We start from the raw sequence: 26,093 nt of genomic DNA on the forward strand, positions 1-26,093 counted from the left end.
TGTGATTTCAACTCTTGGAGGGTAAAAGGCTGAGCCTACAGTACATTTTTTTTCTCATGTGCACTTTCTAGGAACTTACCCTGTCCAAAAGCCATCTGATTAATCTACTTTATTTTATTTACTTATTTATTTTTTGAGACAGAGTCTTTCTCTGTGACCCAGGTTGGAGTGCAGGGGCACTATCTCCGCTCACTGCAACCTCTGCCCTCTGGGTTCAAACAATTCTCCTGCCTTAGCCTCCTGAGTAGCTGGGATTACAGGTGCGGGCCACCACGTCCAGCTAATTTTTGTATTTTTAGTAGAGATGGGGTTTCACTATGTTGGCCAGGCTGGTCTCAAATTCCTGACCTCAGGTGATCCACCTGCCTTGGCCTCCCAAAGTGTTGGGATTACAGGCGTGAGCCACCTCACCTGGTCAGATTAACCTACTTTAATTCTACATTAGCAGGATTTATTGTGGGCAACTTCCAGATGTGCAAAGTCCATTAGGCTGAAGTACATTTGCAGGTTCAAAGAAGGTGCAGAGAACGGTGCTTTAAACCTGACTCAGAGCAGGCAGGTGGTAATGGGGTGAATGGATTAGGACAGAGCAGGGCCCCAGCATAGCGACTCATGTTTTTAATTGTGCATGTGAGCTTCTGCCTGAGATTGTTTCCTTTGGTTCTACGTTGTTTGTTTGAGGGAGAGTAGGGACCACAGAGCCTGGGGTGTCAGCCGAAGGCCCTGCCTACAATTCCCAGAGGCACTGAAGGTCCTATTTTGTCCTGAATATGGAAAGGCCAGGGAATTGTTCCTTATCAGCAAACGAGCAGTTGCTTATTGGAAGAGATTGTACTCAGTCGGGGAGAGAGAAGCTGGCTTACCCTTGGGGGAACATTAATCAAGATACTCCAGAGGCGCTCTAAAAATATCATACCTGCTGTTACATATACACTCATGTGTATCTTTGATATCTTTTATGTCATGATGTCCTCCCTAGCCAACTGGAGACTACACACACACACACACACACACACACACACACACACCCCCGCCATACAGTCTTCCCTCTGTATCTGTGGCGTACTGGTTCCAGGATCCCCGTGAATACCAAAATCCACAGATGCTCAAGTCCCTGATATAAATGATGTAATATTTGCATATAGCCCATGCATATCCTCCCATATACTTTAAATCACCTCTGGATTACTTATAATACTTAATACAGTGTAAATGTTATGTAAATAGTTGTTATATGATATCATTTAGGGAATCATGACAAGAAAAAGTCTGTACATGTTCAGTACAGACAAACCATCCATTTTTAAAAAATATTTTCAGCCTGCAGTTGGTTGAACCCATGGATATGGAACCCATGAATATGGAACCCATGGATACAGAAGGTCAACTGGAGATATATACAGATATCCCTAAACATTTTTCTTGTTACAAATACGCCCTTTTTGCTCAGTATCAGATGATCTTGTACAATAAACTATGAGGTCCAAACTCATTTTACAGATTAGAAAACTGAGAATCCTAGGAGTCAAGTGATTGCTGCTGGTCACTCAACAGATAAGTAAGGGGCCGGGGCTTTGAACACAGGCTTTCCGAGTCCAAAACCTGTGCTATTTCTACTCTTCTAAGTTTGTAGCCTTCTCAAGGGCAGAGGCAGTGTCCTTTAGGTCTCTCTTGTCCTAGTGTCCTGCAGATGGCCCCACACATGGTGATACTTGGTAAGCACTGGTGAGTGATGATGGCATACAGGAGCTACCCCTTAAGCCTGAAGGGAGAGGACCTCCAGGAGGGTTGGAGGTTGGTGCAAGATAGGGGAGATTTACTAAGTGATTCTAAGAAGATGGGAACTTAAACAGAGGATCCTGCTTAGGATGCTCAGGAGTAGGAACATGGCTGACTCATTCACTCCCCAGTCCCATGTGCCACCTGGCCAGCCTGCCCAGGTGCTGCTGCTGGATGGTGATGGGAATCAGGGGAGCAGGTGACAGGAGCAAACAGGAGTACCTGAGGATGCTAAGAGGCCATGGCAGAGCTGGAGCCATCTGTGCTCCAGGGCTGGGCTGGGGAAGAGGGCAGAGGTGGAGTGTGGCTACAGATAGTGCTAGGGCTACAGGGCGGGGGCACAGGAGACCCAGTTGAGCTGGTGTCCGCCAGGTTTAGAAAAGTCTAGGTTCACCTCTGGTCACAGTGGGTAAGGGTGGGCATCTGTATCATTTGGAGGGAATGAAGAATGGTATAATTACATGGCTTGAGGGAAGTCAAAAGGTCAGTCTCTCAAATCCAGGTAGACCTGAGTCTAACCATGATACACATAGAGTCTTCAGAGAGGTGGGTGTCAGAAGGTGGGGGAGATGAGGCTCTACTTGAGGCATGGGGACCAAGCTTGAGAAGCAAGTCAGAGCCTTTCTTTGAATGTCAAAATTTGCTTTTAGCCAGAGAAGGCAGAAGTGAGAGAAAAAGGGGGGAAGCAGAAAGTGAGTCCCAGAAAGCTTTACTAGTGACAGGCTACTCAAGATCTGAATTTTCAAATCACCTTTGACACAATTATATTGAGGTGAGTTCAGTCAGTAAGCATTTTATGCTGGGGTCTGTTAGAACCACTATGCCCACTGTCTGCCTCCAGGCAACTTCCAAGTCTAGCCAGAGAGATGGGAATTGTCAATGAAGCAAATAGAGATAAAAGTCAATGTGTGGGTCGACTCTGGGCACACTGCCTATGAATTAGCCCTGCTCCACAAGGAGTGGTTTAAAAAAAAGTCAATGTGTGTGTGTGTGTGTGTTTTAAGGTAGTCAAAATGGCATGAATTAAACGCCAAGGGCTTCCAAAGGCATGTTCACCAAGTGGGGGAAGGGAGGCTCTGTGACTGCTTCGTGGTGATGTACAGAGCTGAAATAGCTCCCTGTGTATAAAAACATTTAGAGCAGCCTTCTGTGGAAGAGTAGGCTAAGGATGCCTCAGCTGTGATAAAATATTGAAGATGGATTTTTAAAAAACAAGCATATATTAGCAGGGTCAAAATCTTTACATTACACTCAGATGTGCAATCAGCACAGCATTCATTATTTTGCTCGACTACTCTCAGCTTGCTGTGGAGCCCCAATTTCCACGGACCATGAGTAGGAGGGAAACATAAACTAGCCGATTAAAGGTATTATGCCTCTCCCTGTTTCAAGTTCTTCTCTCTTTTGGATAAACATTGCTTTTAATTACTCTATTTGAGTGGTGCTATAGACTGAATGTTTGTGTCTGTCCCCGCTCCCGCCATTCATATGTTGCAATCCTAACATCCAATATCATTGTATTAGGAGGTAGGGCCTTTGGGAGGTGATTAAATCATGAGGACAAAGCCCTCATCGATGGGATTAGTACCTTTATAAAGAGGCCCTAGAGAGCCCCCTCACCTGTTCTGCCATTTGAGGACACAACTGGAAGACAGCCATTTATGAACAAGGAAGTGGGCTCTTGCCACATATCAACTCTGCTGGTGCCTTGGTCTTGGACTTTCCAGCCTCCAGAGTTGTGTTGTTGTTTCTAAGGCATCAAGTGTATGGTATTTTGTTATAGCAGCATGAATGGATGAAGACAGGTGGTTTCTCACTTTGTAAAGTCTGGTTCCTCCTCCACCATCCCAGGATGGCACCTGGGTATAAGGAAGGTCAAACAATGTCCTTCCACCAATGGGAGAAGCCCGCTAGTCAATCTCAGCTCAATCTTACGTAATACCTGAGGGAGACTTGGGGGCACTTCCATTGTCTTTCATCTTCTTCTTAAGTGCTCCATGATGCCATCTTTACTCTGTTCCTGGATTCCTGAATGGGAAGCAGGACATACGTGTTCTCTGCTTTGACTTCTGCTTCCAACTATCTGAGGCTTTACTCTTGTTTCCACTTCAGCCATTGTTCAACCTCAAGGTAAGGTAGGGGCCACCGTAGGGATTCCGATGTCTGACCTTTCTTCTTTCCTTCCTCTTTCTTTCTACCTGCAGTCCAGAAGCATCTCCATTTCTTCCCTTGGTGTTTGGGAAATTCCGTTAAGCTATAGCTTGAGTTCTTGCTACCTACAGTTTATAATAACATTAGACATCCAGACCTTTAAGCTTTGATTTTAATGTGTAAAGGGAATTTTTGAATTAAGGGTTTTTTTTAAAACAATGTTTGATTCAGGATTATTGTCTCCTGGTGGATTTTAATTTTTTTTTTCTTTTTGAGGCGGCATCTTGCTCTGCCACCCAGACTGGAGTGCAGTGGTGTGATCTTGGCTCACTGCAACCTCTGCCTCCTGGGCTCAAGTGATTCTCTTGCCTCAGCCTCCCGAGTAGCTGGTACTACAGGTGATTGCCACCATGCCTGGCTAATTTTTGCATTTTTGGTAGAGACGGGGTTTCACCATATTGGCCAGGCTGGTATTGCACTCCTGACCTCAAGTGATCTGCCTACCTCGGCCTCTCAAATACATTTTTTTTTAAAGAGAGCTTTTGTTATAGTTTTTTTTTTTTTTTTTTTTTTTTTTTGAGACGGAGTCTTGCTCTGTCACCCAGGCTGGAGTACAGTGGTGCGATTTCGGCTCACTGCAAGCTCCGCCCCCAGGTTCACGCCATTCTCCTGCCTCAGCCTCCTGAGTAGGTGGGACTACAGGTGCCTGCCACCACACCCAGCTTTTTTTTGTATTTTTAGTAAAGATGGGGTTTCACCCTGTTAGCTAGAATGGTCTCGATCTCCTGACCTCGTGATCCGCCCGCCTCGGCCTCCCAAAGTGCCGGGATTACAGGCGTGAGCCACCGCGCCCGGCCTTGTTATAGTTTTTTAGAGAGCATTTATCTCCATTTGGGGACCAGACACAGGCATTCCCATTCAGGTCTTCTAGTCTCCCTAGAATAAATTTAACCCAGTGCATGGGAAAATGTGTGTATTTGAAAGGCTATTCCCAACCTTATTTTGGAATTCCTTTTGTGGAACTCTTTTTTCAGAGCCAATTTATGGGGCATACCAAATCACTCTGTAGTCATGCTTCTAATATCAGTTAGAAAAACCTTCGGCTACAAGAAGCATAAAACCCACTGTTGTGGTTCAGACAAATAGGGGGCAAGTTCTTCTTTTATAACAAGAAAACTAGAGGTAGATAGCCCGGGGCTAGTATAACTTTAATAATGCCCTTGGAGAGCTAGACTCACACTGTGCTCTGCTCTGCACTCTCCTGTGCTGACTTTCATCTTGCACCTGCAGCCTTGGGATTGCAAGCTGGCTCTGCACCTCCAAGCACAATGTGGACTTTCCAGATGGGGACAAGGGGGAAGGGCAATGGGCAAAAAATACTGCCAGCCAAGCCTGCCCCACTTCATCAGGACATGGAAACCTTCCCTAAATTCCCACGGAGTGCATCTCTGCTTAAAGCTCATGAGTGAGGACTAACTCCTGAGGAGCGCTAGCTGGAAGGTAGCTGGGAGGAGGGACTTGTCTATCAAGGTATTTCCCAGTGTTTTTTGTCCGCCTTATTCACCACCTAACTAGTATCTCAAAGCCTCCTGACTGCTTTTGAAATTTAAAAAATTGAAAATTAGCCAGGTGTAGTAGCTCATGCTTGTAATTGCAGCACTTAGAGAGGCCAAGGTAGGAAGACTGCTTGAGGCTGGGAGTTCAGGATCAGTGTGGGCAACAGAGTGAGACCCCATCTCTGTATTTTTAAAAAATAGCTGGGCATGGTGGCACATTCCTGTAGTCCCAGCAATTTGGGAGGCTGAGGTGGGAGGACTGCGTGAGCCCAGGAGGTCAAGGCTGCAGTGAGCTGTGGTTGCTCATCTGGGCAACAGAGGGAGACCTTGTCTCAAAACAACAAAACAAAACAAAACAAACAAAACAAAACCTATGCTCCAAGATCAAAGCTGTTTTTCTGCTGGCAGGTCCCCAAACAAGTTTCTGAAATGTAAACAACGGAGTAAATGTCCATCTTCCAGAGGACTCTGAAGGGAAGCACATTTGGACATATTCCTTTGAAAACGCATTCTCGTCATGACAATCCATTCACACTTCATGCAGTAACTGACAAGGATCCAAAAGCCTACACAGCCACGGCATCTCCTCGAGCCTCTGTGCTTGCTTGCAAGAGCCGGGTAGACCCTGTGAAATGTCAGGAGTGAGGTAGATGAAGAGAAAATTAAACTCTCCTCCAGCTGGGCCACCTCGTTTGATGTCAGCAACAGAGGGACATTTTGTTGCCGTGACTTGAATTGTAATATCTAGGGAGTGCTCTGGGTGGGCTGTCGGAAGAAGCTTAGACAGGGAGCCAGAACCTTCACATCAGAAGGGAACCAGAACCACGCCCAGTAATGAGGGCTATATGGCCGCTCTGATCTCTTTGAGAAGCCACTTGCTTTAGACGTGTTACAGAGCAGTCGCCCCCCTTTACTCCCCAGAAGACTGGGCTTCCGTGCTTGGCTTACCTTGTTTATCTCCCACTGCCTGATGCTGGTGGAAGTGAAATCTGTCAGGTTCGATGCAGATTCTTGTTGAATGTCACTTCCCTACAGACCTGGGAGGTTGAGGTGCAAATATATGTAAGATGCTGTTGGAGATTTGCAGAAGAACAAAATATGATTCATTGATTCATGTGGTCATCTGCTTATTTGTTTTTATTCATCAAACATCTGTTGAGCTGCTTCTATGTGTCAGCCGCCTGCTGGGGATGCCGAGATGAGTGAATCCACATTGCTGCTTTGCAAGAAGAGGTCAGAGAGTGAGAGAGAGAGTGATGGGGAGAGAGACAAACAGATGTACTCAAGTGGCCTTAGAACTTGCTGGAGAGGTGTGAAGAGGAAGGGCTTGGCGCCGGTGAGACAGGCCAGCGGCAGGGGTAAGGAAAGCTCTGCCAAGGAGTTGATGCATAAATGGGGTTTTGAGGCCACTCTGGGTGTGAATCGTGATCTGAGGCAGCTTGTGATAACTCTGCAAGAGAAGCGTAAATAAGGTCTTTAGGACACATACAGAAAAGAGGTGACTTCTGGCTGGAGGGTAGGAGGTATCAGAGAAAGCTTCATGGAGAAGGGGTAAGATTCAGCAAGAAGTTTGCAAGCAGAGGGAACAAACAAGAAAACCCACATCATGAAAAAGACCAGGGTATGTTTTGTACATATCCAAGTTTGATTGGGAGATTAGATTCATAGCGGGGAGCGTAATAGGAAAAAGACTGGAGAAGTAGGTTGGAGTCATATTGTGAAGGGTGTTGGTGCCCTGTTAGGTTGTATTTCATTGGTGAGCAATGGAGGACAGTTGCAAGATTTCGAGCAGGGGAGTGACATGATCACAGGTGTTCATAGAAGAAAACTGGGCTGAGAGGAGTTGGGTGGGAGGAGGAAACTGTGTTATTTTGCTCAACCTTTGGAAGTTGCCTTTTAATAAGATACTGCCCTGCTTGAGGCTTCTTTGGTGAGAAGCAACATAACTCATGCCAGTCCAACCACATTAACTCTGTTTCCCTTGACTACCAGGTCTAGTCTCACCTAGGAGCCCTGTTGCCATTAGGAAGATAGTGTTTGTCTGTGAAGGAGAGCCTGGTGAGAGAGTGAGGCAGGAAGCAGGTTGCCTCCTGGATCAGAAAAGCTCTTCAAAAAGTAATATGGCCAGGCATGGTGGCTTGCACCTGTAATCCTAGCACTTTGGGAGGCTAAGATAGGAGGATCACTTGAGTCCAGGAGTTCAAGACCAGCCTGGGCAACATAGCAGGATCCTGTCTCTATGAAAAAATTTTTAAAAATTAACCAGGCATGGCATGCACCTGTAGTTTCAGTGACTCAGGAGACTGAGGTGGGAGAATGACTTGAGACTAGGAGGTTGGGGCTGCAACGAGTCATGATGGTGCTACTGTACTCCAGCCTGGGCAACAGAGCAAGACCCTGTCTCTTAGAAGAAAAAGAAAGTAAATGAGTATGTGTGTGTGTGAGACAGAGAGAGAGAGAGAGCGAGAGAGTGCGAGAGTGCGAGAGAGAGAGAGAAAGAGAGGAATTAATTAATTTGGGGTCAGATCATGAACCTCTTTGTTGGGAAAGATCCAGGCAGACAGAGGCCGGGGCTTTCTAGGACGACCTGGTGATGCAGCAATTCTGAGTGATGATGAAGGTGATGGCTCCTCAGATGTGGGTTCCTGGCTTACTGCTTGCTCAGGCAACAGGTTTTCTGAGAAAACCATAATGTGTTCACACTTACAATATGTATGTAGCTCTGGCCACAGTGTTAAAAGAAAACTTAGAGTGAGACAAGGTCCACAGATGGTCTCTAAAAGGTTGAAGGGCCTTACATCTGAACACACATTGAAAAGATTCAGATCTTTTATATGGAAAAGATAAAGGCTGAAATGCACAGGCAGGATTTTGGAGCTGTTTGAATGGAATGAATAGGAGAAATAGGGACTTGTTCACCAAATCTTAGACTACTAGAGCTAGGGATCTACAGTGGAGGTGGAAAGAAGCAGTACTAGGCCAGAAAGATGCAATAGCCTTTCACACGATGAAAAGCACACTTGAGGACACTGAGACCTCAGAGGTTGATGTGAAATAAGCAAATAAGTAGACGTGAGCAAAGTTACATCACTTCCAAGATGATAGATTCACCATAGGATGCTAAGGTAGGCAGCGGTGCCTGGAGCCCATGTTGCTTCTTTTGAAGTTGACACTGCAAGGGACAATGATGCCTCCCAGGGAAGCATCACTCAGTGGCATCAGTGTGATGGGTCCCAACTTGCACAGAAAGGGGTTTTCTTTTTCTTTTGCATTTCCTTGAATCTCCAATGTGACCAACACCAAACCCCAGGATTTGTAACCTCTCTTGACTTTTATTTCTTCTGCCTCAAATTATGATGATTTAATGCTAAGCAATATCTCAAGGGAGTTTTAAGCAACGAGGCATCAAGGCTCTCCTGGTGAACTCTGAAACAAGAAAGGGCAATACTGTAAACAGACCATGCAGAGCCAACTCTCCATTATCCAAGGTCAGGAGGGGCAAGGAACACACACACACACACACACACACACACACACACTCTTACATGTACACATCGTAGATTGGATGAACAGCTTCAATGTTTCCCTCAACCAAATTAATCAGAGCTGCTAATAAGGGGCCAAACGGACTTCTCTTCTCTTCCCTTCCCTTCCCTTCCCTTCCCTTCCCTTCCCTTCCCTTCCCTTCCCTTCCCTTCCCTTCCCTTCCCTTCCCTTCCCTTCCCTTCCCTCCCCTCCCCTCCCCTCCCCTCCCCTCCCCTCCCCTTCCCTCCTCTCCTCTTTTCTTTTCTTTTTTCTTTGTTTTCTTTTCTCTTCCACTCCACTGGCTGAGTGTGTAGGAGCGGGGAAATGATCAGCATGTGGGGGAGGGGCAGCCACAGGGAGGAGCAGAGGATGGACTCCCAGTAAACAAATCCCAGGGAGGCAGGGGAAGCTGATGGCTGCAGGTGCATTTCCAGCACCGGAGGAGGAGACTCTGCCTGACTTAGAAGGGAATGGGGCAACGTGGACTCTGGGTTAAATGGGACAGGGTCAGAGAACGCAGGGCCCCTGCAGGCTGGGCCTGACCAATCTGTGTCCCCCGTGACACTGTGCAGGTGACTGCTGGCTTCTGGCTGCCATTGCCTCCCTGACCCTGAATGAAAAGCTGCTTTACCGGGTGGTCCCCAGGGACCAGAACTTCCAGGAGAACTATGCAGGAATCTTTCACTTTCAGGTACTATGCTCTGCTCAGGCCCTTTGTCGCTGCTTTCCGTACCCTTAGGTCCCACCGCAGACCCACTGCATCAGAAATTCTGGGTTTGCGGCACAGTGATCTATGTCTTAACAATCCCTCTAGGTGACTCTGATGCACATTTCAGTCTAAGTACCTGCTTCAATGCATCCATCCAGATATCCACACATCCACCCCGTTCCCAGCTCCCCCAGGCCAGGTGGCCTTGAGGAAAGCACTGTGGACTGAGGGTCAGGAGGTGTGGGTCTGAATCACTTCCTGCTGCCACTGGGTGGCGCTGGGCAAGTTCTCTGGTGCACAAACGCAGACCCTAGACTAGATGTTCCCGGGTTCATCTGGCATCTCCTATGTGCACAGATAAGGCAGACACAGGTCCTGCTCCTACGGAGCCAAGACTTGAACACTGATGGCACAGAGTCCCCACGTGAGGTCCCCTGGAGGGACTCCCTTTACACATCTGCTTATTCATGTGAGCTGCCACTGTGTCGCCTCTCCCCAGTTCTGGCAGTACGGAGAGTGGGTGGAAGTGGTCATTGACGACAGGCTGCCCACCAAGAATGGACAGCTGCTCTTCCTACACTCGGAGCAAGGCAATGAATTCTGGAGTGCCCTGCTGGAGAAAGCCTATGCCAAGTAAGTGGGGGAAGCCAGGAGCTGGGAGACACCAGAGCCTCCCTGAAAACTCTCACCTGTCCCCCCAACGTCTGCCTCCCCACCCCAAACTCAGGGCGTCATGGCCAAGTCTTTCCCAGCATCCAGACCCCCATGAGCTGGAGAGAGAGCACTTTTCAGTAACTAAGAGAAACAGAAATCTGGGCGGGGAGTTTAGCATCTCAGCTCTGCCTCGGGTTATTGTGTATGTGGTGGGGCGAGCCTCCCTGCTCCTCTGGGCCTGAGCTTTTCATCTTTCAAATCCCAAGGTAGGTTCCTGGGGCAATGTAAATGTTTGAAAGAATGAAGAAGAATAATAAAACAAATGTACTAGATAGCAAACTCAACAAAGTGTCTGCTCTTTCCTCAGGAGTTCTTCTCACCGGCGTTTGATGTTCAAAACCTTCTTTGGGGTTCTTTTAATTACATTTGTTTACTGATACCCTTTTCTGCAACCCCAGTTCCTTTCTAGTCCTATTTCCCAGTAAGCCTCAGCAGATGCCTCTCAGCCTTGAGGGAAAGTTCTCCTTCTCCCCATCTGTGGCCCCAGCCCCAGAAACCCAAGCAGCTGGGGCCAGCTCTGGAGGGATTGCCTTTGGCTTTGTAAAGGAGAGGGTGGCTGGAGAGAGGTTGGCTGAGGTCAGTTCCTAGTGAAGTGCTGAGCTGGGCACACGAAACAGTGGCCTAAGCACCTTCCTGGCCCAAAGGCAAAATTGGCAAAGAGCCCTCCTTTATCTTCCAGGCCACAGTACGTCCTAGCACTGTCCCAGTCCCTAATCCCTGGGTCTCCTTGCTGGGGGTGCTAATGGGGCATGTGTTCTTTCTTTTCCAATAGGCTCAATGGTTGTTATGAGGCTCTCGCTGGAGGTTCCACAGTGGAGGGGTTTGAGGATTTCACAGGTGGCATCTCTGAGTTTTATGACCTGAAGAAACCACCAGCCAATCTATATCAGATCATCAAGAAGGCCCTCCGTGCGGGGTCTCTGCTGGGCTGCTCCATTGATGTGAGGCATATGGCTTGTGTACTGCCCCATCTTCCCACCACCGCCACCCATTGTGTGGTAGGGAAGGGACGAGACAGCGGGAAAGAGGCATAGGAAGGCTTTGGGTCAGAGCAGAGTCTGGGGCTTAGTGGGCAAGTCTGGTGACACATAGGCCTGCACATGTAGGGGCTGGTAGACCTAATTGGTAGGTAGGAACTGGGGTTAGTTGCATTGCAGGAGTCCCAATTTCCCTCTCGCTGTTAGAGCCCCTTCAGTACTGCTGGAATGGCCCTAAGAACATAGTTTAGGATCCCTGGATCCTTGGCCACCTGTTTTCTACGTCCTTTTTGCTAAATAATCTTGAGGTTTTGGAAAACAAATGTGATACTTGATGATACTTGATGGATCTTGAGATCCCTGAAGAAAAGAGAAGTTCTGAAACCAGAGGCTGTGGCCGGACACCAGGCTGAGCTGTGTGGATTTCCAAGGTGGCTGTGGAAACCAGAGGCTGGAGGCCCCCAGCCCTGAGGTCCTATCACCACCTCAGGCTCCTGTGACCAGCTGCCTTCTGGCTGCTCTGTCTTCCTCTCTTGTCCTCACCTGGTGATTTTAGAAATGTGAAGGACAAAGTGAGAAGATCCTCCTTTTTTCCTCTCTCTGCAAACCCCAGCAGGAGACGTGTGTTTTTGGTGGAGGGGTGGCACGGGGCATGGGAGAGAGCATGCTGAGGAAATGGGAAGGATAATGAGGAGTCCGCTCAGGGAGAACCTTGGAGGACTGGGACCTGTCCAGAGCCATCAGCATGGAGAGTTAGCCTTCTTCAGGCAGCCGGGGGTCACTCTCAGAGAATAAATGACTTCCCAGTTTCTTGGTGGCATTTTGAAGGCTGGTAACTTGTCTTTCAGGCTTGGCAGGCACCTGCACTGGCCCGGAACTGCAGGCCTAATTAAAGAGGGAGTCTGGTTGGAGATGGCTCTATTTACCTGAGGTTCATTGCCACTCCTGCACCCCTAGTCCCACACTGAAGCCCCCAGTGGCTGTGTAGTGTGTCCTTGGAAAGCATTCTATGGCCAGCCACTGAGAGGTAAGGGTCAGCCACTCTGAATGAACTTTCTCCTCTACCTAGGTCTCCAGTGCAGCTGAAGCAGAAGCCATCACCAGCCGGAAGTTGGTTAAGAGTCATGCATACTCTGTCACTGGAGTTGAAGAGGTAAAATTTTGTGTGTGTAGGGGGAAGGTAACATGTGATAATATTTCCATGAATCCAAGCCATCCTGGCAGGAAGAAAGAGGTGATTACTACTAGAAGGTTCAGAATTGGCTTTTGAGCTTCACTGTCATGTTGGGGTACACTCCGCCTGTGCAGAACCCCGATACCACAGATGTGCATTAGCTCTTGCTCATTAGAACAGCTCTTCTGGCCAGATGTGGTGGCTCATACCTGTAATCCCAGCACTTTGGGAGTCTGAAGTGGGAAGATTACTTGAGACCAGGAGTTCAAGGCCATTCCTGGGCAACATAGTAAGACCTCATCGCTACAAAAAAGTAATTTTTTTCCCCTAAAACATAAAAAATAAATAAAGGCTCTTCTGACTCTTACTCACTTGAAGATGGACAACATAACCTCTCTGAGCTTTTGCTCAACAGGTTTTAACTAAATGCAAGCCCTCTCCTTAGATGAGGCCAGGAAAGCTGTAGAGATTTTCAGTTAGATTCTACAGATGTTCGAAAAAATATGTTTGTGTGGGCAAAACAGTGGGAACTCACAGAATCCCCAAATGGGAAAAGGGGCAGTAGTCCCAGCTTTTAGTGGGGAGTAGAGTCATGGAAAGGCAAGCAAGTATTCCTTACTCTCCAACCCAAGGAAAAAACAAGGGCTATACTATTCATTATTTTTATTTTCTACATTGTGTCTTCTTTCAAAAAGGATTTAAGGTGGCTTACAATTATTTTATTTATTTATTTATTTATTTATTTATTTATTTAGAGATAGGGTCTTGCTACTTTGCCTGGGTTGGACTGCAGTTGCATGATCTTGGCTCAGCCTCGACCTCCTGGGCTCAAGTGACCCTCCTGCTTCAGTCTCCCAAGTAGCTGGGACTACAGGCAAGTGCCATCACACCTGGCTAATTATTAATTTTTAAAAATTTTCATAGAGGCACCATCTCTTTATGTTGCCCAGGCTGGTCTTGAACTCCTGGGTTCAAGCGATCCTCCTGCCTTGGCCTCCCGAAGTGCTGAAATTACAGGTTTGAGCCACCATGCCCAGCTGATGGTTTACCATTAAAATAATAGACACAATAAAACCATACAGTATAATACATCAATCCAGGCTGAAGGCAGTGCTATAATTGAGAAATTAATTTTGCTTTGGGCTTCCCAATGGCCAAGGCAGAAAGGGAAATGCAGTGAATATCCCACTTCTTGTTATTTATTTAAGTGAAATAGGCCAGGCATGGTAGAGCGTGCCTGTAGTTCCAGCTACTCAGGAGGTTGAGGTAAGAGGATCGCTTGAGCCCGGGTGGTTGAGCCTGCAGTGATCGCACCACTTCACTCCTGCCTAGGTGGCAGAGAGAGGCCCTGTCTCACAAATAAATAAATAAATAGTGTTAAATGAAATATATGTTCTTTACATGTGTTTGTGTTTCATAAATACGCTTTTTTTTTTTTTTTTTTTTTTTTTTTTTTTTTTAGATGGAGTCTCTCTCTGTTGCCAGGCTGGAGTGCAGTGGCACAATCTTGGCTCACTGCAATCTCCAACTCCCTGGTTCAAGTGATTTTCCTGCCTCAGCCTCCTGAGTAGCTGGGATTACAGGCACGCACCACCACATCCAGCTAATTTTTTTTTGTATTTTTAGTAGCAACGGGGTTTCACCATGTTGGCTAGGATGGTCTCAGTCTCCTGACCTCGTGATATGCTGCCTTGGCCTCCCAAAGTGCTGGGATTACTCCCAAAGTGCAGGCGTGAGCCACTGCACCCGGCCCAAATACGCTCTTTAATGAAGATAATCTCATAAAGGGGAATTGAACATATACATGTAAACATTGGGCTAGGCGAGTTGGGGGATACACAGGAAATGAAGACAATGAGGACCTAACAGCTTATGCAGTTGGTGTGTGCATATGTGAATGCAGGTGTGTGTGCAGGGCGCAAGGGGCTTATGCTTGAGTGTTCAATAAATAGGGGAAAGCAGTATATGTGGATTTAGGAGTGTGGGCTTTGGAGACAGACTGCCTGGGTTCCCAGCCTGCGATCACCACTTACTAACTAGATAATCTTGGATAACATAACTTCTTTAAGTCTCAGATTTTTGAGCTATGAAATGAAGATAATTCTTTATCTTCTCAGGATTGTCGTGAGTGTTAAATGAGGCAATAACACATCTTAAATGCTTAGCACAACACCTCATCTATAGTACCTGCTCAATAAATGTTAACTGCCATGCTTTGGTGTTTGTTGGGAGGGCATTTATTATCATTAGGCCTCATGTATTAAGAGCTCAGTCGATCTTAGTCAACTATAAAATCTAAATCTGAGTTAAAGCAGACATAAGCTTGTTTTTGGGTTAGACTCACTCTTCATTTATTCAAACAAATTATGAAAAATAGAGTACTTGGCTCAAGCCTGAAAAGATGCGTTAAGGGAAAATAAAAGTGTGGTCCTTTAGGAACATTTGAACAATTTAGTGCAGATCCTCTCAGGTGCAGACATGCCTGCAAGGCAACAGGAACATAGTAATTCAGCTGCTTTTCTGTGTGGAATTTGCAGGTGGATTTCCAGGGCCATCCAGAGAGGCTGATCAGACTCAGGAATCCATGGGGTGAAGTGGAGTGGTCGGGAGCCTGGAGCGATGAGTAGGTTTTTTCCCTGCTTCTCCAATCCTCTCTCTCTCTGCGGAAGGGTGTCGTGTAAAACACACAATTATGAGATCGATGTCACAGTGAGTTCAGCAGCACGTCCTGTCTGCAGATCACACAGTGTGTTCAGCAAAGAGTATTAAATGGATCCAGGCTGAGGAAAGCAAAATAAAAACCACTGGGCTGTAGTCTTCGATTCTGGCTTTCTGCTTTGGCATTTGAAAGTTTGGCGGCTCTGTGGAATTTTGCTTCGCGCTGAAAGGTTTTTGTGTTTTTTTACCTGACACACCGTGCTGGTCCAAAGGTCAAATCGATCACTCACAGTCTGTTTCTTTCCACTCCACAAACACTGGACACTCTGACAAAGGCCAAACCCCTCAGCACCAAGAAGAAACAAGGATGCTGAGAAAATGAAATTTGACCCTCGGAGCCCTGGGCCCTGGCAGCAGTGATGAATGAGGCAGCGGCACTCGCTCCTGCCCTGTGCAGGTTTCATCACTGACTGGAGAGACTCCTCTTGGGCAGGCCTCTTTGCTGAGTCGGTCAGAGGTGGTGATGTCCCAGGACAGCTGTGCCCTGGAATCTATGTCCCCATGATGCAGGAGGGTGGAAAGCATAGGATGGTTTCTGTCCAGTAAGCACAGCTGGCCTGGGGGAGGCAGGTTAGTGTGGGGGAGGAATTAGAATTAGCCAGTCTCGGCCGGGTATAGTGGCTCACGCCTGTAATCCTAACACTTTGGGAGGCCTAGGCAGGTGGATCACTTGAGCTCAGGAGTTCAAGACCAGCCTGACCAACATGGTGAAACCCTGTCTCTACTAAAAGTACAAAAATTAGCTGGAAGTCACTTGAACCAAGGAGGCGGAGGTTGCAGTGAGCTGAGATTGTGCCACTGCACTCCAGCCTGGGCAACAGAGCGAGACTCCGTTTAAATAATGATAATAATAATAATAATAATTAGCCAGTCTCATGGACAAAGAACCACCAGAAATGAAATTGGTCACAATAATGCCCCCTCCCAATATATCCTTAATCCTCAAGTGCTGTCGGTACTCTGTGATGCCACCAGGGCTCTCGAAGGGCATCGCCACATTTAATCACAGCATCATGACTGGTCATGACTGCACAGAGGGGTAGTAACTCCCTTCAGGGTTGTGTCATGAAGAAACACGTGTCTCTAGGGCCACACATGAGCTTCCTGTAGGAAGGATTTTTCATTCCACTGCCTAAGTTTGAGCAAAACCCAAAACCTCCATTCCGCCAACTTCCCTAAAAGGATGACAGGGCTATGTGAAATTGAAACCCTGAATTTGGGTCATTCTTACCAAAAGTCATTTACCGAGCTGTCCAAAGGGCTTGTTTGACTTTCTCTCCTTTCCCTGAGACCCGCTGCCTGGCAGGTGGGAGGTGGTGACTGTCAAGGCCTGGAGGCCCCACCAACTGGAGATGCAACCTGGGATAGTTACATGTATCAGCTATTGGAGAAGGAGGGTGCTGAATCTCTAAGGTGACATCCCTAAGCTCAGCTCAGGGATTAGTGAGATTTTATTTCAAAAAAAAAAAAAAAGTTAAAAAAAAAAACCAAAAACCAATTGAAGCAGTAGGTCAGATCTAGAATTTTCCAACTCCTGCCCTAATCTTTGTTTATAACAAGCACATTCTGAGATTTGGTTTTAATCAAATTAATGTTTCAGTGAATTGAAGAGGCCCTGGGAACTGTCCTGCTGAGCCCCGGGGTCTTAACGCCTAGCTTGGAGGGAGAGAGGCTGGGCTGGAGTGCGCCACAGCTTTATGCTGGGGAGAGAAGGTGCTTAGGTTTTGCAGAAGGTATTCAAGCAGGGATTTATTTTTTTTATTTTTATTTTTTAAGATGGATCTTGCTGCTGCTCTGTTACTTAGATGTCACATACCTATTTCAGGAAAACCTAACTTTGTAAAGGTCAGGAAGCTGGAGATGGCATTCGAACAAAGTGCATGGATATTCCCCTTGAAAGGCCACCAGCAGGAGGTCTCACAGGTTGACGTTACTTCTGGGAAATTGCCGTAGTACTGGGCTGGATGATCATTCTTGCAGGTGGAAGGAAGTGAACCAAGTCCATGTCCCCAGAGCCGGTTAGACTCTGTCAGCATATTCACCCCAGACTGCTGGATAAGCCAGAGTGACAAGTGACTCATGGGTACTGGAGTGCCTGCCTTTCTAGTGACAAGAACTCATCCATGTCCTCTCCTGTGCCTCCCCATTCCTGAGAACAGGGGCCTGGGAGTCTTAATTAGAAATGTCAAATGTGTCTGGAGAGTAAAAATTAGAGAATAATGTTTGAGCCCTAATGTTCCTGTCGTATGTCCAAGGCCATCCTGCTAGTACCCATGGAGTCCATGTCCTGGGTCTGTGTCCCTTCCCTAGACAGTGTGCTCACCCCACACTGTCCATCCTGCCTTTCTGTCTGCATGCGGTGCTTTTGGTATTTTGTTTCTGGCTCTTAGGGGGAAGTTTGGGTGCAGTAAACACTTGCCCTGTGTGTAGAACCCCTCAGAAGCGACCACCTCTGCTTATTTTCCCCTCAGTGCACCAGAGTGGAATCATATAGACCCCCAGCGGAAGGAAGAACTGGACAAGAAAGTTGAGGATGGAGAATTCTGGTGAGTTTTCTGCTGAAGCGCTGTCCCATTGGTGATGGGTCCATTTTCCGTTCTGATGTGGGTGCAGCCAGTCTCTAGGTCTTCCAGGAAGGCAACGTGATTCCTGACCATGATGAGTTCATTCTTCTCCTCCTTTTGTCCTGGTAAAATTCCACCTCTATACCAGCACGTCTAAAGCTCTGAAACCATGATATCTGGGCCCTCAGCCTGGCTTAACTATCAGCCTGTCTTTCTCAGTTCTACTATCTTTCCAGTGAACTGAGAGCACTGCTTCTATCTGTTTAAGCTAAGATTTACCTACCATCAATATGGGATAACTTCCTTTGCTAGTGAGCTAAGGAAGATAATAAGGATACTCCTTGAATATGGTACGACTTAACTGTACATCACTCTGAATTAAACAAAAATAAACCTCTTGTGAGCTTAGACTTAACCCAATCTAGAGGCAGAGGCTTTGTTGAGATGACCTCCTGGGGTCTTTTGCAGTTTACAGTTCAGATCCTTTGCTTGGTTGTTAAGATACGTGAGGGGGGGCTCCCTATAAGAGCCAAGAAGCTAGCGCTAGTGAAGAATGTGGACCGTCATCTCTGCGTGTTTGGATCAGTGTGCTGCAGGAAAGATCAAGTTAGCCCACGGCCTCTAGGGCCTGTGCCACGGCTCCTTCCCGTGCCCGGTATGCGTGCCTTTAATCACAACCCAGCCCTCTTCACTGAGAGCCCTCTGGGGCCTCTGCCCCCAGGATGTCATTTTCAGATTTCGTGAGGCAATTCTCTCGGTTGGAGATCTGCAACCTGTCCCCGGACTCTCTGAGTAGTGAGGAGGTGCACAAATGGAACCTGGTCCTGTTCAATGGCCGCTGGACCCGCGGCTCCACAGCTGGGGGCTGCCAGAACTACCCAGGTAAGGTGAAGGGCTGCCTCGGCCCAACCTCCTCCAGCTTATCCTCCCTGAGCTGGGTCACTTTATATAATTTTTTGTTGGTATGTTGTGTGTTTTTTTGAGACGGGACCTCGCTCTGTTGCCCGGGTTGGAGTGTAGTGGTGCGATCTCTGCTCATCACAACCTCTGCCTCCCAGGCTCAAGTGATCCTCTCAGCTCAGTATCCTTAGTAGCTGGGACCACAGGCACGCATCACCAGGCCTGGGTAATTTTTTAAAAAATTTTTTGTAGAGACAGGATCTCACCATGTTGCCCAGGCTGGTCTCGAACTCCTAGGCTCAAGTGATCCACCAACTTTGGCCTCCCAAAGTTCTGGGATTACAGTTGTGAGCCGCTGTGCACAGCCCTATATGTTAATCTTTGGATAAAGCCTTTGGACTTTGTTCTTTGACTTCTGGGCACCCTCTGGAGGTCCTGCTTCTTCCTAGGGCTTGGGGGCCAGGGTTGTGAGGGTGGGCAGTGGCTCTGCAGCCGCTCAGCTGCAGCCTGAACTGTGTGTTCAAACCATCCCTGCTTCGCCCACCCTCCCCTCCTCCAAAGGACGCACTTTCCACACTAATGCTGCTCTTGGCACCTTATGCTAAGGCCTCCTGTTCTTCCCTTGGGTTTTTGCCCCTTCCTCCCCACTCCCCCAACCCAGCTGGCTAACAGTCATCCCGCTGAGCTCTGGGACAGAGTGGCTGATGGTGTGCTAGGGGAACACGGGTACAACATCTGCTGTTTCAATAGACTGCATCCATTAGAGCTGCTGTTTCACTGTGTGTTTGTGCCTGAGTTGGAGGTGGAGGGGCAAAGACAGCGTGGTCCATGGTGGCCACACGCAGGGCATGCATGTCATGGGGACTCAGTCCCTGGTGGAGATAGCATGGTGATAGTATAGGCATATAGCATGGCCTCCGCACTAACCCTGGGTCCTCACCTGATGAAAGGTGGGAAGCTTTCCTGGCTCACAGAAGATCACTAATGTGTCCCCTGTGTAGGCTCCTCCTAGGTTGAATCAGCTGAGGCAGCACCTGATGAAGAAACTCGGGAAAACAGCCCCACATCTCTAAGCAGAAATGAAGAAAAGCAAATCCTGCTCTCTCTACTTTTCACCTCCTGCTCCCCATGCTCCCTGCCTGGTTTGCTGTTGATGTGTTTATTGACTTAAACTGCAAGCACATGAGGCAGGGCCAGTCACTTTTTTCTCTTGAACAGAGCTCACTGCAGGGCTGTGCTCAGTGCTAGGGAAGCAGCATTAGAATAAAACCCCACCTGGGTGCAACGCTGGGTCTTGACAAGTTCTCTCTTCTTTCATCACCCATCCAACCCAAAGCTCCCAGTTCAGGCAGCTGTGACCAGAGTGCTGAACAGAGAGGAAGGAAAGGGGTCCACGTCCTGCCCTTGTTGTTTGATTTAGACCCTGGGAAGGGCATTTCCCTCTTCTGAGCTTCAGTTTCCTAATCCTCCAGATGGGGTTTGACCTTTGAACCTTACTGGGTCACTGTGAGCCTTGGAACACAGTGTGTAGGGAAGCACTTTGTAAACTGTGTAGCATTATGTAAACGGGACGCATTGTTTTATGGCCCATTCTCTTCCTCCAGTACTGTTAAGGAGTAAACAAAATATGTATGGATTGCAGTAATGTTGCATTTGGGAGAAATTAAAATCTGCTCACCATTAGCAAGCTCTTAGAAAATGTGTAGGAGATTTGCATGGATCATTTTCGGAGCTCAGAACCGTAGGGGGTGCCCAAGGTATCTGCAAACACCAAATCACAATCCCATCCTTGCCACCAACTAGCTGTCAGGAAGACATGGATAGTTCCTGCCCTTTGGTAGTGATGGAAGTATAGGCGATTACGGAATTTTTTCTGTCTCCTCTGGAATCCACAGATATCTGACTTTAAAATCCATACACTTGAGCCCTAAAATCAATCAATCAATCAATCAATCAATCAATCAAACAAACAAACCTGGAATTGGGGATTCTGGGAAGGTGGAATTGAATAAGAAATCCTACTGTAAAGAAGAGTGATAATCAATGGCTCTTGGTCAGCTGTGAATGCCTTGTTATTTTTCAAGTTAGACTCCTCTTTAAAGGATGTAAGGAAAAATCCCACGCCCTTCTACTTCTTTTTTCCACCAGGGCACATGATTATTGAAATTGTTGAGGCCCTAGAGTGGAGACACCTGTCAGGCATGTCTTCTGCAATTATGCTCTGCCACTGGACTCTGTCATAGACTTGCTGCGTGTCCTTGGTTGATCCTTTTAACCTCTCTGTGGCTTGGCTTGTGTACTTACTATTCTGAGAGATTTTTAAAAAGCCATCTTTGAAATGAAGGAATCTTTTTCAATATCCATAGGTGGTGTGGCAGGACTGCTTCTTAACTGCCAATCGTGATTCCTCATGCATTATTAAATGACTTTCTCTTGAAGAAAGTGTGTCTCGTCAGTAGGCTGCGACACTGAAGCCATCCTGTAAGGACCCTGGGGTGATAGACGGCAGATTAGTTCTCAGGGGTGCTGCCAGCTGTGCTGTGCAGCTGGGGCCCTCTCAGAGGGAGAATAGGTGTCAATCAGATGGCAAGAGCAGTTGTCTTGATAGTGTCAGGCAGAGACCTCTTTCGTAGCTAGTCTCTTCTGGGACTTTCTCCTCTTCTGTCCTGGGGACATGGTTTTTACCCAGAGATCTCCCTTCCTCCAGAAGGTGGGTTTGCCTTCACAGGTCAAGTGCTGAGAGCAAGGTGATGTTAAGTCTTTCCCCAGGAAGACTTGGAGGCAGTGCTGCCCAGTGTGGCCCTCGGATCACGGGATCCTGAATAGTCCCAGCCAAGCGCTTCTGGGCTCCTCGTTGATCAAATGGACAAGCACACATTTCCAAATGCGATGGGATATGTCTGTGTGTGTGGATGTGTAGGGAGGTAGGAGGAAATGCCTGACCACCTTGTAAAGGACACTTTCTGAGGCCTGCTTACTAGGCACAGTTTGGACAGAGCTGTGCATTCATTAGGATGATCAAGGTTCTTCCTTTTACTTTGTTCTTCTTCATCTCCTCACCCGCTACATGGGGAACCACCATCACCTGGGTGACTTCCAGCCACTTACTGGACCAATCCTCAGTTCAAAATCCATTTGGATGAAGTGGATGAAGACCAGGAGGAGAGCATTGGTGAACCCTGCTGTACAGTGCTGCTGGGTCTGATGCAGAAAAATCGCAGGCGACGGAAGAGGATAGGACAGGGCATGCTTAGCATCGGCTATGCTGTCTACCAGGTACTGCTGTGCTGGGTTTGTCCTTCATTACTCACTTGATGTTTTGGGGCTGAATATCTTGGCCAGTCATTGTAGCACATCTTTCTTATTGCTGGAGTATTCCTAATCGAGAAGTGTCCTTGCTCCCCTATATAACAATCCCAGTGGCCTTACTGAGGCCTGAATTCCACAAGTAGAGATTCATTGCTATGGCTTAAGTCTCTGCTGCTAACACTGAGATGTGTGACACGTTAACCTTTGCCTGTCATTGAGGGCTCAGTGTACAGGTGTTCATTGGACTCTTTTCCAAGTACAGGCTTCCCCAGGGACAAGAGCCAAGAACATGGGGGCATAAGGCACTTGAGGTGGCACAAGGAGGATGAGGGGCATCACTGAGTCAGGGAAGGAGGCTGGATATGGGAGCCAAAGACAACTATTCCCTGGGAGGCCTTGAGACACTTGAAGCACACAGGGCATGAGCTGGGGTGATGGAAACCACGCGCCCGTTTTCAGTTCTGGTGTCTCTGGACTCTGGAATACAGCTGACTCTGGGCTCACGCTGCAGTCCCTGGCTAACGTGCCAGTTTTCCTGGCAGCCACCCCTCTACAGACTTAACAGCCTCACAGATATATTAAAGTAAGACCTTTGTGTCTTGACAAGTCTAGCCAGAAACAAGTTGGAATCCACTTTTTTATACAGGCAAAGACTTCTTTTAGCAAATTCCAGCGGGGCTTATGGTGGTTGTTTTTAAAAACAATTTTGTTAAAAGAATTTCTTGGGAAAAATACAATTCTAATCAGGAAGACCAAGAGCTGACTGGAGGCCCAATATCTCAGTATAAATTAATGTATAAAAAATATTGTAATAAGAAACCAGTAAGGAAATAGTGCAATTGTCAAGATCCTATCTGCATCCCACCCTTTATTTCTCATATTCTGGAATTTAGGGCTTTAGTGTTTAGGGTGTATATGTGTATGTGTGCACATGCACGGGCACGCGAGTGTATTTTATGTTGAAGAATGGGAGTTGGAAAATAATTGCTAATTGATGGCAGGAGAAAGGAATTGCAAATAAATAAGTTCCAACTCTACTCCAGCTTAGCTCTTTCATCTCCACCTAGAATGTTAGTAGCACAAAGCCAGACTCTGTTTGAAGAGATAAAAACCTGTTTAGGCACTTAGTGTATGCACATCAAGTCAACAAACTTTAATGAGCATCTACTATGTGCTGGGTGCTGTACTGTAAGCTGAGGACATGGAGGAATATCACATAGTTACTGTCCTCAAGGTGCTCACAATCTGAAGTGGAGAGTCAGATGCATACTCCACTGGCAACAGAGCAGGGCAGATCTGCTGTGATGGGGACCAGACACAATGGGCTGGGGTCACCTCAGCTTCATGGAGGAGATTTTGATGAGAACCTTGAAAGATGAGCTGGACTTCAAGGGAGAACATTCCAGCCAGAAGGACATTTCTTGACAGCTTGAAAGTTAAGTGATGGTTTTGGAGAGTCGATAGTAGGTGGGCATGGATGCAAGGTGGGCTACTCAGTTCTTCATCCATCAGGTCTACCTTTTTTTTTTTTTTTTTGAGATGGAGTCTCACTATGTTGCCCAGGCTGGAGTGCAGTGTTGTGAACTTGGCTCACTGCAACCTCCGTCTCCCAGGTTCAAGCAATTGTCCTGCCTCAGCCTCTTGAGTGGCTGGGATTACAGGTGCGTGCCACCACATCTGGCTGATTTTTGTATTTTTAGTAGAAATGGGGTTTCACCCTTGTTGGCCAGGTTGGTCTCAAACTCCTAACCTCAGGTGATCCACCCTCTTCGGCCTCCCAAAGTGCTGGAATTACAGGCGTGAGCCACCGCACTCGGCCAGGCCTACCTTATATAACCAGACCAGCAAAGCATTCTTTCAAAGGGACTGAAATAGCTTTGTGTGGCATGACATTTGCACTTATAAATAATATATAAAGCATATCAGTTTTTTAGTCATCGGATTACAGCTGCTTAAAAAATATTCCAGTGTATGTGATCTGTGGTCCTTCTACATCTGGCCAGAGGCATATGATTTAGAGCATGACATCCGTAAGTGAAAACAGTTTAAAAGTCAGGTTAAGAGGGTATCAGGAGTAGCTGGGGTTATAGGGAGTAGCTGGGGTTGCAGGGAGTGGGAGCCATATTCTTATTCCTGTATTTCTCTCCTCTTGCTTTAACTGGAGTTTGGATTGAGGATGAAAACCTGCTGCTGACTGAGAAGCAGCCAGGCGCCTCCAAAGGCTAAAGAGCCCTCCTTGTCTGGGCTCCTCTCTCTCCTCTTTATCTTCCTGCAGTGATGCCAGGCCAGCCTGTCATTTGCAGTCAGGATCCTGCATTTCAAAGATGACTGTTTCTTTCCATCCACCCATGGGCAGTGGCTAAGGCCTGCTCCCTTACCTCGTTGCTCTGGATTTGTGCCACCAAGAGGCCCCACCTGCCTGGCTCAGTTCCTGTCGGGTGATTCTTGGCAGGGTGAATCTGGAGCATATTGATGGCAGCAGAGGTGGTCAAGTTGTTTGTGAAAAGATGGCCCACGTGGTTAGGAAAGCCCCTGCCAAGGGTGTGTAAAGGCTATTAGGCCAGGAGCCAAGAGGAAGATACTTGTGAGGCCTCTGCATGGGTGATTTTGGTTTTACACTCAAAATTAGAGGAATGACTGTGACCCTGGACTCTTCTGCTTCTGCTGCCAATGACACAGGGGGCTCCAGAAGTGAGCATGCTAGCATTTTCCCTAATATTGTTGTTTCTCAGAGTTATCGGCAGTTGACCATAGACCTAAGTCACAAACAATGGTTATACTGGTCTTCTGGTCAAAAGGGCCTATGTGTCAGGGACAAAGAATGGAAAGGGACAAATTGGGGGGTTTGAATCCTCTTCTCTAGCCTGGCATAGGAACCCCAGGCATGGGGAAGCTCCTACTCTGGATCTGAGAGCTACTCTCTTGTGGGGGTCAACACTTCCAGTTGCATAAAATAGAGCCTAACTTGAGCTAGGGTAGTGAAAAGAATGTACCAGCTCATGAAACCAAAGCAAGGGAAGGAGATGGAGGCTTGGGACAACGGACTTAGATACTACCAGGATTATTTCTCTTGACATCGCCTCCCTAGTGTTGATGACATTGTGCTAGTCTAGATTTCTTCATTCCCTAATATCACTTGCATTAAGAAAGGAGCCCCTTCTGTTAGTTCTGATTCAGAAATCCCAGAGAAGTAAGTCTCTGATGGGCTCAGCTTGGGTCACGTGCCTATTCTTGACCCATTTCACCACAGCCAAGGGCAGAATAAACTATGGCTCAGGTTAAGTGAGATTCCCTCACTCTGGTCAAGCTCTTGATCTTGGACTCTAGGTCTGTAGGTCTATAAGAAGAGATTAGCTCTCATTGAAAGCCCAAGGCTATTACTCTTGAAGAATTTGAGATCTTGGTAGATTCTACAACTAGAAAAGTATGAAAGTAGAACTTAGAAATCTGGTGGGCCCCCACCAGATTTCTAGGATCCTGTTTATAGATGGCCTTGAAATTCATCAATAATGTTCCAGTTTCAGAAATGCTGACTGGCTTCTCACTTTAGCACAAACGTCTTCCTCAGTGGCCCCAGGACTGCATAGTCTGTTTGCAAGACATAGGAAGGGAGGAAAAGGAGCAGAGGGAGGACCTTGGAGCTCTCAGGTGATCTGCTCTTTTCTTCTTCCCCACAGGTTCCCAAGGAGGTATGTGAGTGCTGACAGAAATTCCTTCCTTTGGTGAGAAATAGTTTGGCTGCCTTCAGGATGGGCAGCCGGCAGCATCTGTTTCCTGTGATAGAAGCTGGTTGTTCCACAGCTCTTACATGATCCAGTCATGAATCAAACCACATGAGTAGGCTGGTAGCTCTGAGAGTGGGTGAGGACCATTGCAAGTCCCATCTGTCAGGCCCTCATGGAAGGAACAGTGGTGACCTTTTCCCCCATACCCTGGTGGTCTGAACAATGTGATTCCAATGGGCAGCCAAGGTTGAGAACCAGTGTTCTATCTGGGCTTCCTCCAGCTGGAGTCAGT

General features: G+C 47.3%; 2 protein-coding genes across 2 annotated transcripts in view; one reads left to right on the forward strand and one right to left on the reverse strand.

Annotated features, from left to right (window-relative positions):
- The window catches only part of CNIH4 (cornichon family AMPA receptor auxiliary protein 4), a 728,363-nt gene that overhangs the window by 581,899 nt on the left and 120,371 nt on the right, over positions 1-26,093 (reverse strand). The gene's annotated exons all lie outside the window — the stretch shown is intronic.
- Positions 1-26,093, forward strand: part of CAPN8 (calpain 8) — a 74,497-nt gene that overhangs the window by 26,233 nt on the left and 22,171 nt on the right. Inside the window, exons 3-11 of the mRNA XM_050760711.1 lie at positions 9,584-9,702; positions 10,220-10,353; positions 11,207-11,375; positions 12,481-12,564; positions 15,123-15,208; positions 17,775-17,849; positions 18,589-18,749; positions 21,868-22,043; positions 25,754-25,765. Of these exons, the coding sequence (XP_050616668.1) occupies positions 9,584-9,702; positions 10,220-10,353; positions 11,207-11,375; positions 12,481-12,564; positions 15,123-15,208; positions 17,775-17,849; positions 18,589-18,749; positions 21,868-22,043; positions 25,754-25,765 (1,016 nt within the window). The remainder of the gene's footprint in view (positions 1-9,583; positions 9,703-10,219; positions 10,354-11,206; positions 11,376-12,480; positions 12,565-15,122; positions 15,209-17,774; positions 17,850-18,588; positions 18,750-21,867; positions 22,044-25,753; positions 25,766-26,093) is intronic.

This window comes from Macaca thibetana, chromosome 1 (genome assembly GCF_024542745.1).
Source record: "Macaca thibetana thibetana isolate TM-01 chromosome 1, ASM2454274v1, whole genome shotgun sequence".
In the NCBI taxonomy this organism is placed as follows: domain Eukaryota; kingdom Metazoa; phylum Chordata; class Mammalia; order Primates; family Cercopithecidae; genus Macaca; species Macaca thibetana.